General features: G+C 45.2%; 1 protein-coding gene across 1 annotated transcript; it reads left to right on the top strand.

Annotated features, from left to right (window-relative positions):
• Positions 1–1,806: 1,806 nt before the first annotated feature.
• Positions 1,807–11,515, top strand: FUT10 (fucosyltransferase 10). The gene is made up of 4 exons (XM_009638998.2): positions 1,807–1,887; positions 4,425–4,710; positions 8,734–9,569; positions 11,291–11,515. Exons 1-4 carry the CDS (start codon positions 1,807–1,809, stop codon positions 11,513–11,515), a joined length of 1,428 nt encoding a protein of 475 aa, XP_009637293.1.
• The last annotated feature ends 542 nt before the right edge of the window (positions 11,516–12,057 follow it).

Genomic DNA, 12,057 nt, shown 5'->3' with positions numbered 1-12,057 from the left:
TGCTGCTCGGGCGGGACGGGGGTGGGGGTGGGGGGTGGCGATCTGTCCTTCCTCCAGCCCTCGGGGCCTCCGCTGGTCCTGGCCGCGGAGGGAGCGGCATACCCTGGGGCAGCTGTACAGCACACCCACGGGGTGGGCAGTGCCCCCCCTGGAAGCATACCTAAAAACGTGACGATTGCTGCTCTCTTGCCGGGGTAGGGGGGTATTCAGTGGGTCATCAGAATCTCGCTTTTTACCATGCACAGGGTAAGATGTGTGGTATTAAAGATACAGTGCTGCTCCAGTAGATTTTCACCCACACAGCTGTGGGCAGAATTCGGCCCCTTCCCCTCCTGGTGCCCCATTTTTGGCTGTAATGCAGGAGGCACAGAAGATGCAGAGGCTTTATAAAAGACCCTGCCTGGTTTGAGAAGTGCTCAGCTGGCAGCTGTGCACTCTTGTGCCCACACAAAACCTTCAAAAGCAGGGGTCCCGTGCAGGGCAGAACTCGCACAGCACGGTTTCCCGTGAGGTTTTGCTGAAGAGGCTTTTCTGATGGTCGATGGGAAGGGACTAACTCACATCGCAGTGGAAGCAGAAACAGGAACATTTTTTTATTGCTAGCTGCCAGCACCACAGAGGTAGTACTACGCCAGGCAGTAGTTTTGGGACCCATCCCTCTTTGGCAGGTTTTTGGAACTTTGTGAGTGGGATTAGGATGGGGGAAAGGCTGGCAGATGCGTGCACATGGAGACAGTACAATCACGTACACCTTCTTTTCATAGAAACCCAGAGTAAATTACAGGAAGCACATCTCTGAAAGAGATGAGTCTTAAAATAGCAATTTATTAAACATTTTTGGTGCGTATTTTTGCTTTCTGAGCTTTAAGAATACCCACATTCTCAAACGTTACTCTTCTGCATTGCAAGATGAAGTCTTTCTCCCATCCTCTTTTTTTTTTTTTTTTAAGACGAAGCTGGAATTTGCACCTATTCCTGTTGTTAGGAGTTGGGAGTTTCGCACAGTAACATCCAGCATGCAGCAGAAGAGTAGGACTCTGTGAAAGGTAAAAAAAGCACTGGGTAAGGGGAAGAGTTATTTGAAGAGAGGCAGACTGGCACAGGTGTGGATTGCAGAGGATGGGGAACTTGTACATTTTAAATGTTTTTAGGCGTGGAGAAAGTTTGTGTGTGTGCTCTATAGTTACTTTATGCATTGGGCTAGGCATGCTGGGGAACAGAAGTCCCAGAAGACTGCAACATAATAAGTCCCAAGGCCAGACAGTTGTGTGCCTCCTCCAGGAGCATTTTCAGGGCTTTCCCAGGGAAGGAAAGCCTTTCATCGCTCACCTATTTGTGTGTCTACTGCAAAGCAGCACAGTTTGCCATCTGAAACTTGGGAAAACGACTGCCATTTCTGCATGGGAGGACTGAGCCAGGCCCATCAGTGTCTCTCTATGCTGACTGCAAGGGTGGGAGGATGCGTGACTCTGCTTAGAGAGGATGCCCAAGCCCCGCATGACTAGGGGGAGAGTAGATGCCTGGAGCTGTGTGTATGAGTGGTCTTTTGTGCAGGCTGCTTTCTAAATACCTGGCTCAAAATGTGGCTCTGGCACCTACAGAAAGCTACAGGTAGACATCAAGCCAACTGATGTTGAGGTTGAGGAGTGGTCTTTATTGATGCTGTACCCCCTTTTTCAGCAGCAGTCACCATGAAGAGGAGTAAAGATGGAGCAAGAGAGCCCTGCAGCACAGGGTGAAGGTTTTAGGCAAGCTGGCCTTCCTGACGCCGAGCTCTAACTGCCCTGGCAGGCCTGGCAGTGCAGCATGGTTAGGATGAGGAAGAAGAAACTGTGGGCGTCTTGCTTCTGCTTTGCAGCTGCTTTTTTCCTTGTGGTGACTCTCCAGGTACAGGGGCAAGAAGTGGGGCGGTATGCATGAAATTGCTCTCAAAGTACAACGCAATTCTGGCAGATGAGAGAGAGCATTGAAGGCCACAGACATTTTCCATGCAAGTCTGTGCTTTAAGAGGACTGTCTAAAGAAACTTTGTCAGCAGCATTGGCCTGATGGTAATAGCTGACTCCAGAAGTAACATTACACAGAGAACACCTTTCTTGCATAGCTCCTCGGCTCCTGGAGGAGTTTCGCATGAGCGGTGTACTATACCATGCCATGTTGCGTTGCCTCCATCATGCACTGCCTCTTCTGTTCATGTGTTTGGTCTCATTAGGTGGGGAGGCAAGGCTGGACCCATTTCATACTGATGTGGCAGAGACAGCAGAGAAATCTGAGCAAATCATTAAGTGGTGATGGAAATCTGTCCATTGGTCCTGACCCAAAGGCCATTCTTAGTGTTGGAAAGTGCAGTAGCTGGTCAGCAAGAAAATGCTTGAGAGAAAAATCAATGCGGAAGCATATTAATTTGTGGCTGGTGTGGGTCACCCTAGACTTTGGTTAGCAGAGAACAACAACTTTCAGACAAATTGAATCAGCCTTGGCTCTCAGTCGTGGAACCGTAGGAGACTTCAGTCATGAGAGGGCCAGGATCTGCCTCAGAGATGTCTTTCTTTTTGGACTGTGGTCTGAAGTGAAGTTCTGGTTCAGACCAGGACCTCAGGTGACTCCCAGTGGAGCCAGCAGGAGGACCTCTGAAGCTCTCCCAGGCTAGCTGCCTAATCCAAATTGGAGCCATTTCTTGGGGCAGTCGCTGACACTCAGTGGCCACTTTCAGTTCTGTTCCCCTGAACAAGGCATCCAGAGGCGATACGGCTGCCCTAGCATAGGAGCAATGCTAGCAAGTCTTTAGGACCTTCATGGGGAGGGTTTGTGACTCCACTGCACATCCACAGCTAGGCAGGTTTAGAGCTGGCTAGAACTTCCCTGTGCCTAGCTGGGATTTTTATCTGGGAGTGTTCACTGGATGGTCACATCTGATGTCCTGGCGCTGGGACTGCTGTGGCACACGAGCTGTCAATATAGTTGGGTTGTATCGACCCCCAGGAGTTCAGAGAGAGCCACTAGAAATTCTGCACAAATACAGAGACTCCTTAAGTTCTGCCAGGGCAAAATCTGGAAGCAAAGAAGGAGCATGTCCTTGGAAAAAACTGGACATAGGCAGTTACAGACTTAGTTCAATTTTATTGCTGCAGTTACATCTTGTCAAACTATTAGACATGCGAATGTTTTCCCCAGCTACTATCTTGTCCACTCACCAGTGCGGGAGTGTTTTCTGTATTTGTCTGTACAGCTGCACTTTGCACAGCCTCCTGTCTGTGCTGTCCCAGTATCCCGTGTTGCACAGAGCCTATTTAGTCTGGCTACAATCAGTGTATTTTGCTACACAGTGAGAGCAAATGACACAGCGAACAGCAAAATGAATGCATGCAGTAAAGCTATCAGGGAAGATAAATGTTTTCAAACAACTTAATATAAACAACACTCTCCTGCTTTCCAATATCCTCCCCCAGAGCCATCGGACAAGTGAAGGTGCTGTGGCCAAAGCTGTCTAGTGGGTCTGAGTTCCCCCATCATTCCTGCAGCTGTTACTGGGGTGGTATGGTGCACTGCCTGTGAAGGTGCACGCACAAAAAGCCATTTGCACGGTAGCTGGAAGGTCTTTTCCCCTCTAAAGCTATGAGTCTCCTGTGGCAATACCTGCTGGCACCATTTCTGTCACTTTGCTCAAGACTTCTCTGCCCCAGTATGCATTTATGGCAGGTACTACCTGTAGAAAAGAGCGGTGGCTTCGTGGGCACCAGAAATTCCCCAGATTTTCTGGGGACTTCTGTCTCATGACTGATGGTGAGCTGTATTAGAAGCTTCTCCTGTGGGTGGAGAGTTTTTAAGGTTCCTTGAAGGGTTTCAGATCTGTAAACGATGGTTCCAACTGGTAGGTCGTTTACTTCTCTGTATACAGATGGGATTTTTCTCCTCTACCTAGCCATGGAGTTGTAGTTACACTGCCTTTAAGACCTGTCTGCTCGAAGACCTGGTTTGAGACCTGGTATCTGCACCACCTTCAGTCAGTGGTTTAAAAATTAATAGGGGTGAGTACAGGTGGCCACACAGAGACATGAAAAGTCATGATTTTTTTTACAGCTAGTTTCCGGAAGAAACCTGGCTACTGAAGGGCTGTTCTCTGATTTGTGCTTTTTCCAGGGAGAAAGCAGCAGTTGTGTTGTTAAATTATATGTGATGGTGGCCATATCTCAGTACAGAAATAATTTCCTGCCTCCTCCTTAAAAATTCAAATTCAAGCTTTTGCTGTTCTGACATAAGTTCACCTGGATGGTAGCTGCAGTCAGAGAAGTGCATCCACTTTGGCTGACAGAAGCTTCACATGCAGACTTAGTTAGTGCTTAATGCTTAAACTCTGATTTGTCCAGCAGATGTCCTGGCTAATGACAGTGATGCACTGTGATATGTATGTTTATTTCCCTCAAGGTTATCACTGAACTGGGCAACTCAGAGAATAAGGTGACAGTAATCTCCAGTTTACACAGTGGCCCTTTAAAGCCTGTGGAGAGACATGCTTTTCAGTTTAAGAAGCAGGAACTTCACAGCAGCTTGAAGACAGAGTCTGATGTAAATGACTACCCCATCCTGCTCTGGTGGTCTCCCCTGACAGGAGAGACAGGGAGATTGGGTCAGTGTGGAGAGGATGTTTGCTTCTTTACTATCAACAAGACCTACCGGCACAATCAAATGACGAGAGCATTTCTGTTCTATGGTAAGGATCTGTTTCTTTTTAAAGGATTAACTTTCCCTCCTGCCCAGTTATTTTGCCTTTAGAGATTAATACTCCAGGTGTCAATCACTGAGAGCCAGAAACTTACACAGCTCATTGTGCTATACTTTGCCTGGTGCTGAATACTATCAGCAGAGATCCAGAGATGCACATTCTCTGTAAAAGTACTCTGAAAAGTCACGATGCACATCTGTGGGGTGACTGTTGCCTTGTCTCATGCCGCTTTCCAATCACGTGTTCCCTGTTTATGGGGGAAAAAATTATTTCCTGTAGCTGCCAAGTCCTGAAAAGACAGTCTGAGATCAAGCCAGCTTTTTCCAGTCTTCTGGCTTGTCACCCCTAGCAGAGGTTCTGCAAGGCCTTTGTTGCACTTGTGCAAGTCTTTTGTCTTAAAATAATGCCCGCGGTGGTAACTGTGCAACTCCCTTGCCTCCTGTGCTGAGGGATTGCTAGCAGACTGTAAATGGAAAGTAGTGAAAGAAACCTATTGATTCTGCACAGGGAGCAGCAGCTAGTGCAACCTTCTGAGCTGCTCTGGCTCTGCAGCCTCAGAAACTTCCCACTACATGTACTGTAAAGTCAGGCTACAAAACAGAAAAGAAGCATCTCTTAAAAGTAGTCCTTACTTTGTTAATTTTGCTCTTTTTTCCCCCCACAATTGCTTTTCAGAGAAAAAGTGAATTTTAGGTGGAAAAATAAAGTCAAATTCTGTTCTGTGACTGGTAGGCTCAGCCTCTTTGTCTGGAAACAAAACAAAATAAAACAGAGTCCTGAATCATACACACTCAGTCAGGATAAGGGTGAACTGAAAATATGTGAAAGAAGGCCCTGTTAGCTGGCTTGTTAACAGTGAATGAAAAACTTCTCATCACTAATCTTTTCAGAGCTCCAAGTAGGTCAGCTTTGTCAGTTGATAATACAGTGGTCAAGCATGAAGGCGAAGGAATAACAGCAAAGGAATGAGAAGCTGACCTAATTAAAGATGAGGAAAGCTGGGTTTGCATCATGTGAAATCGGTGAAGTCTGGTGGTTTTGGTCTCTGGTAGTAATTTTGTTTGTCTGTTTCAGCATTAAGAAGACTATTACTGTTAATTTTTAGCAGGCTTGTGTACATGTTTTACTTACTTCTTTTTGAAGGACTATTTATACTGAGCAAAAGACTGTAGTTGGTTTTTTTTTTCTTGATGTACTGAGCTGTGAGCCTGCAAAAAGGCAGATTTTGGTGTTGCAGATTTTCCCTCTAAACAGCCTGCTGAGTGAAAACTTGTCTGCATTTCCCTGCTAAGGTTGGATCAGGGCACAGTTTCACCTTCCAAGGAAACTGCATTAATTTTCCCCTTGGTCAGTGAGTTAGTCAAGAGAAGAATGATCCAAGGCTTAGAAAAAACACAATGCAAAAATGTTTTCCAGCAGAACTGCTTTGCTAGGAACACCTGCTTTTCTGCAGCTTGTCCTGACTCACTGTCCTGGCCTGGGAAGCCCCTCGGTATAGGTGATAGCTTTGTCAAGTGCCACCATCTCCTGGCTGGAAGTGAGATGTGGCATCCACTTGCTGGATTTTGTCTCTGCTTTTGGGAGGGATTCCCAGCTCCACTTTTTCAGTGTCCCATACTTCACAGGGGTTTTAGGTGTAGCATGAGCTACCAATGCAGCTGAGTCAGCATGAGCTGGATCTGGTTCCATGCTGTCAGAGCCCCACGGGTGTTGTTCCTAAGGGAGGAGGATGCCCAGCTTTTCTGCACTGTATTGATTTTAACTGGTATTGTCAAGCAAGGGAGCTTCTTAAACTGAAACAGTGAACATCTGGTTTAGAAAACCAGTCCTTGGAATATGAATCCTGAATGAAAGACGTCTCCTAAGATGCAGAACTTCTCCTGACAGCATCTGTCTTTCTCTTCTGTACTTCGCCACATATCTAAGATTTCCTAATTCATAGTTTGGAAGTTGGACATAATTGTAGTCTTGTTGTGTTTTCTTTATCCCCTCATAAGCTCCTTCATTTCCTTCATCTCATGGGGTAGGGAAAATGCTGATGTTATCTTCCTTTTAATAGTTAAAAGCTTGTTGTCTTCTTACTGGACTGAGATTGATTTTATATTAGAATCAGTCACTCTGATGTGCTCTGATCTATAGTGCATTTTTCTTTAAGTGTCTCTTTGCGTAATTCTCTCCTTGTTTAGCAAGTTTTATATGTTGCATTTTTGTCTCTCTCTCATCCCTTTCCATGTCTTACTCTTTCCTGCATTTTCCTTCCCTTTTCCCTGCAATACTGTCTTAAAGAGGGAGCACCGTTGTGAGAGACAGAGCTGAAGTGCTATGGTTTCTATCCACAGCATTTCATTGCTGCCTTTATGCACTGCTGCTTCTCTTCTGGGCATCACTTAGAACAAAGTGTTTTCAAAACCAGATAGGCCTTATAAGCTTCCCTGTAAGTATTTGATTCACTTTCAGTTTTCCTCACCTTCTTGTATCACTATAACACATCAGAACCAGAGGCAGCAAGGAGGATTTTTCACTGTGTGGCACAGCCCTTCATACTTCTAGTGTTGGGACCACCCTTCAGTGGAAAACAGAAGGTCAAATACTTAGTGGCCTTAAAAAAACCTACCTGATGCTCTTGAAGGATCTCGCTCTACAGGGGTTTGTTACGTTACTGGCAGCGAACATCCATCTTCACTGCAGTAGTGAACTCTTTTGCTGGTTTTGTAAGGTCACCCTTGGAGTCATCTTGGCAGGCTCATGCAGCCAGAGAGACCACTGGGCATTTTTTTTTCCTTCTTTCTATATTAGTTTTTAGATCAAAATTCTGTGTTAGACTTTTGCTAGCTCCCTCTTTTTTCCAATCAGTGGTTTGAGGTCAAGGGTACAACAGAGAGTGAAAAGTTACGAGTGTGACAGGGATGGCAGAATAGCTTGTCCAAAGAGAAGGGATTTGTGTTTTTTTCTAAACCAGCTGTTCACTGTTTCAGTTTATGAAGCTCCCTTTCTTGACAATACCAGTTCAAAATTTTGTATATTCAGTGCTTGTACTTACGTAAAAAACAGGTGCAGCTATAAGACAGTGAGGAATTCTCTTGACAGAGTTTTGTCAGTTTTGCATTTCATCGGCAGTAAGGCTAGTCCTGAGTGCAGTACAGCAGTACTGAAGGGAGACCAAGGGTCAGATTCATGAGCTGGTATTTTGAATTCAGTTTTGCACAGACCAGCCTTTGAGAAACGGCTTCTAGCTTTGTCCTAAAGCTTCCACCACAGATTGCCTAAGTTATTCTGGAGGCTCCCTGTCCTCACAGGGAGGCAGCAAGCAGCTGCAGTGGTCTGTTTTTAGAGTTTAGGCATGGTTCTTCTACTGTTGGCATTAGTTTGAGGAGCTGTATTCTGCCAGAAGCTACTTCTTTATATATCTAGTAGGCAGCTGTGATACATCACCTCTTCATTCTCTTTTTGGTAAACTAAACGGATTGGTTTCCAAGGTCTCTATAGTACAATGCCTTTCCAAGACTTGAAGTTGTTCTTGTAATTATTCTCCTTAACCCTGTTCAATATTTTAGCATCCTTTTTGCTGTTTTGCTACTAGACCCAAATTGAGCCTTGCAGTAACCATTTCCCTTGCATCATAGATAGAGGCAATACCATCTGTTCCCCTGTTTACAGAACCAGGGGATTATTAAGCATCTTATTAGTCTCATTTCAGTGCATTAAAATATAACATTCCTAGTGAGCCTTTGAAATGAAAGGCCTTTAAACTAATATGAACTGAAAGGAAACCATTTCTAATATTAACTACTGGTCCCCATTCTCTAGATTCTTCTGCTGCCAAATTCAGTTTTATCTGTCATAACACTCCTCCGTCTTTGCATGAATTGCTCTCTTTGCAATACTGCCATATAATGTCATAAATGCGATGGCTGTAGGGCTGATACTAAATTAAAGCTAGACTTTTGTGTCATTGTAGTTAGTGTGGCATGATAGATAGGGGCAGACTAAACACTCTTTGCATTTGTCTAGGTACTGACTTCAGTATAGACAGCCTACCCCTCCCTCGTAAAGACTATCATGATTGGGCCCTTTTTCATGAAGAGTCACCAAAAAACAACTACAAACTCTTCCATGAACCGACCATCACCTTATTCAACCACACTGCAACCTTTAGCCGCCATTCTCACCTACCACTGACCACTCAGTACCTTGAGGGTGTAGAAGTCCTGAAGTCACTGAGGTACATGATCCCACTGCAGATGAAGAACAGCCTGAGGAAGAGGCTTGCACCACTCGTGTATGTGCAGTCTGACTGCAACCCTCCTTCTGACCGGGACAGCTATGTGCGTGAGCTGATGTGCCACATTGAAGTAGACTCCTACGGGGAATGTCTGCATAACAGAGACCTTCCTCAGCATCTGAGAAATCCAACTGCCATGGATGATGGGAACTTCTATAAAATACTGGCTCAGTACAAGTTCATTCTTGCTTTTGAAAATGCTATCTGTGAAGATTACATCACTGAAAAACTCTGGCGGCCGCTGAAGTTGGGAGTAGTACCAGTGTACTTTGGGTCTCCCAGCGTTGTAGACTGGCTTCCTAGTAATAAGAGTGCAATCTTGGTGTCCAGTTTTTCACACCCTCGGGAGCTGGCCCACTATATCAAAACACTGGATACAAACGATCGAGAATATGAGTCCTACCTACAATGGAAACTGAAAGGGGACATTTCCAACCCAAGGCTGCTTACAGCAATGAAGGAACGCAAGTGGGGAGTGCAAGATATCACCCAGGACAATTACATTGACACCTTTGAGTGCATGGTGTGTAACAGAGTGTGGGAAAATATCAGAAGAAAAGAAAAGGTACTTGTGACTTTGTCCCTGTGTCTCAGAGAAGCTTTAAAATGGCACTAGGCTCAGATTTGCCCCATGAAGCTTGGTTACCAGATTTCTGGCCAGCCTACAACCACTGGTATTGCAATGCCATTGGGTTGTGCATACTCCTGTTGAACGGTGTTGGCAGAAGGTGTGGGTACACAGCCAGAACATGTGCTCCTCATACTGCTGCAGTGCTTGAGCTCTGACTGTTGAGTTGGTGGTCATTTCAGCAGAAGGCTTCAATTATTCAGGAAGGAGGTTTTTATCAGGCTACAGAAAGTAGCCTAACTTGCTGACTTGCTTTAGGTGACCTGGAACATTGGGAAACAGGTTGCCCAGAAAGGCTGTGGGATCTCCTTGGAGGGATGTCCTGGGAGGTGTTTTAAGACTCAACTCAGTGCTTCCTTAGGCAAATAGATAGGATTGTTTGGAAGAGAGGACTGGACTAGATGACCACTGGAGGTCCCTCCTGGCTTAAATACTCTGTCTGGGCCTGCATATGTGTGGGTACCTGCAAACCTGTAGTGACAACATGCTGTTGTGTGTGGCCACATTTGGTGACTAAACAACAAAACACCGATGTTCAAGCCACGTGTGTGTTTGTGAGAGGAAGTGGACCTGTTCCTCCCGGTCTAATCCTCTTGAAATTATACTGATAGAGACCAGCTAGAAATGGCTGTTTTATCAGGAAGCCCAGCACTGAGGGCCCAGCAGTCTTTCAAGAGTGCCCACCATGACACGGAAGGCACTGTGAGCTGTTCAGTCTCCTGAGACTACTAGCTATGGTGGATTTTGCTGGTATAAACAGCATTACTTGGAATTAGACTGAAGCTAAAAACTCTCACTGCATACATTTCTGAGTTGATGGATACTAATTTTAATTGCCGCATTCCTTCAAGGTTTCCAGGTTTATGTACCAGGAGTCAGTAGCCATTTTTTAAGACTCTCCATGACCTCAGTTATCAGCATGAATCAAAAAAACCTTCTTTGTGTCCATTAATGGAACTGGTCAATGGCTCTAGTGTTCTACAGCTGTCCTATATCCATTAGGCCATATTTTAGCTGGTCACAGTCTGAGCAGTACACTATGTGGTCAGCCAGTAGAAGGGAGATGAAGAAAGCATTTGAAGGTGAGCTAAAGTGGTGGGGATGCAAGCTGGTAAGCATTACATTTAACCAGGCTTTCCTGTTTGAATCTGGTGCAAATCTGGACAGAAGTCTTCTCTTTGAGTTAGGCATACAACTGTGGAAAGGTACAGAATAGGTTGGATACAGACATTCCTCCCCCATGCTTTTGTGCCTCTCTAGTCAAGAAGACTATGAAGACCTCCTTGCTCTACTGGTCAGATCCATGGCTTGCTTTTTTCTCCTTAAAGAAATCTCATGAAGTGTGTGCATATTTAAGATGAAAATAGAATGTAATGATGAAAATAGGACTCCTGGCATAGAATTTCAGTTGGGTGGGCTGGTGTTGCTCATTTGCAGCGAGACCTGATCTGAGAGTCTGGCTCTTGTCAGCATGACTGGCTTTGTCCTGGGCACTTTGGGGAGAGCTTCCCCTCTGACATCCACAGGGACATGGCTAGAGCCTGTAGTGGGAAGGAAAATGTCACTGACATACTTTGATAGTTTACTAATGGCATAGCACCTTTCTCCTCTCTCTGCCAGGCTCCCTGAATAAGCCTTTTATTTCTCTCCATTGCCAGGGATGGCTGCCCCAGAGGTGGAAGGCTCAAGTTAACCATCTGAGCTGCCCCAAACCAGAGGCGTTCTGGTTCTCATCTTCAAACCCTGGCTGGACTTCTCTCCAAGAGATGTGGATACCAAGCTTCGAGCAATCCAAGAAAGAAGCCTGGGCACTGAGGCAGCTGGTGGAAAGGAACAGGAATTTTACAGCTCAAGAATTTTGGATGCTTGTATTCAAAGAATAAACACAATGACCTGTAAAACAGAGTGAGCTCCTCAGAGGATTCTGGAATTTTATTTTGTAGGTGGCCTTTTACGTAGGATTGGTAGCCATAGGAAGTAGACCTGTAAGACTGAATTTATTATGTTCAGTGCTCAACGGATACTAAGGAGTGCTAAACAATAGAATCACCCTGTCAGGTGATATGTGTACATATATGTATTTATATTTAGAATGATTTATATTTGTATTAGTTGTCATTCGTTCAGATGTTTGAGCATTAAGGCACAAGTTGTCAAGGTTCTCAAAGTCCAGTTTTAAGCACACAGTTAGTTCCCATGAAGCAGATGGATCTCCCTCCATCTGTAGATATATAACTGTGTGCATGGCCTCAGGACCCCCTTTTTTTCCAGTCCAGGAGCCTCCTTTGCTGCTTTGGTAGCCACAAGCTGGAGAGCAGCTGACACCATTGCACTGCTACAACTTATGCGCTGCTTTGTAGGTAGAGTAAAAACTTGGGACTGTGTCCCTGGCTAGCTGTTTATTACCAATTTTTCTTGGCATCAG

This window comes from Egretta garzetta, unplaced genomic scaffold (genome assembly GCF_000687185.1).
Source record: "Egretta garzetta isolate BGI_Z169 unplaced genomic scaffold, ASM68718v1 scaffold585, whole genome shotgun sequence".
NCBI lineage: Eukaryota > Metazoa > Chordata > Aves > Pelecaniformes > Ardeidae > Egretta > Egretta garzetta.
This window is presented reverse-complemented; position numbering and strand designations above follow the sequence as displayed.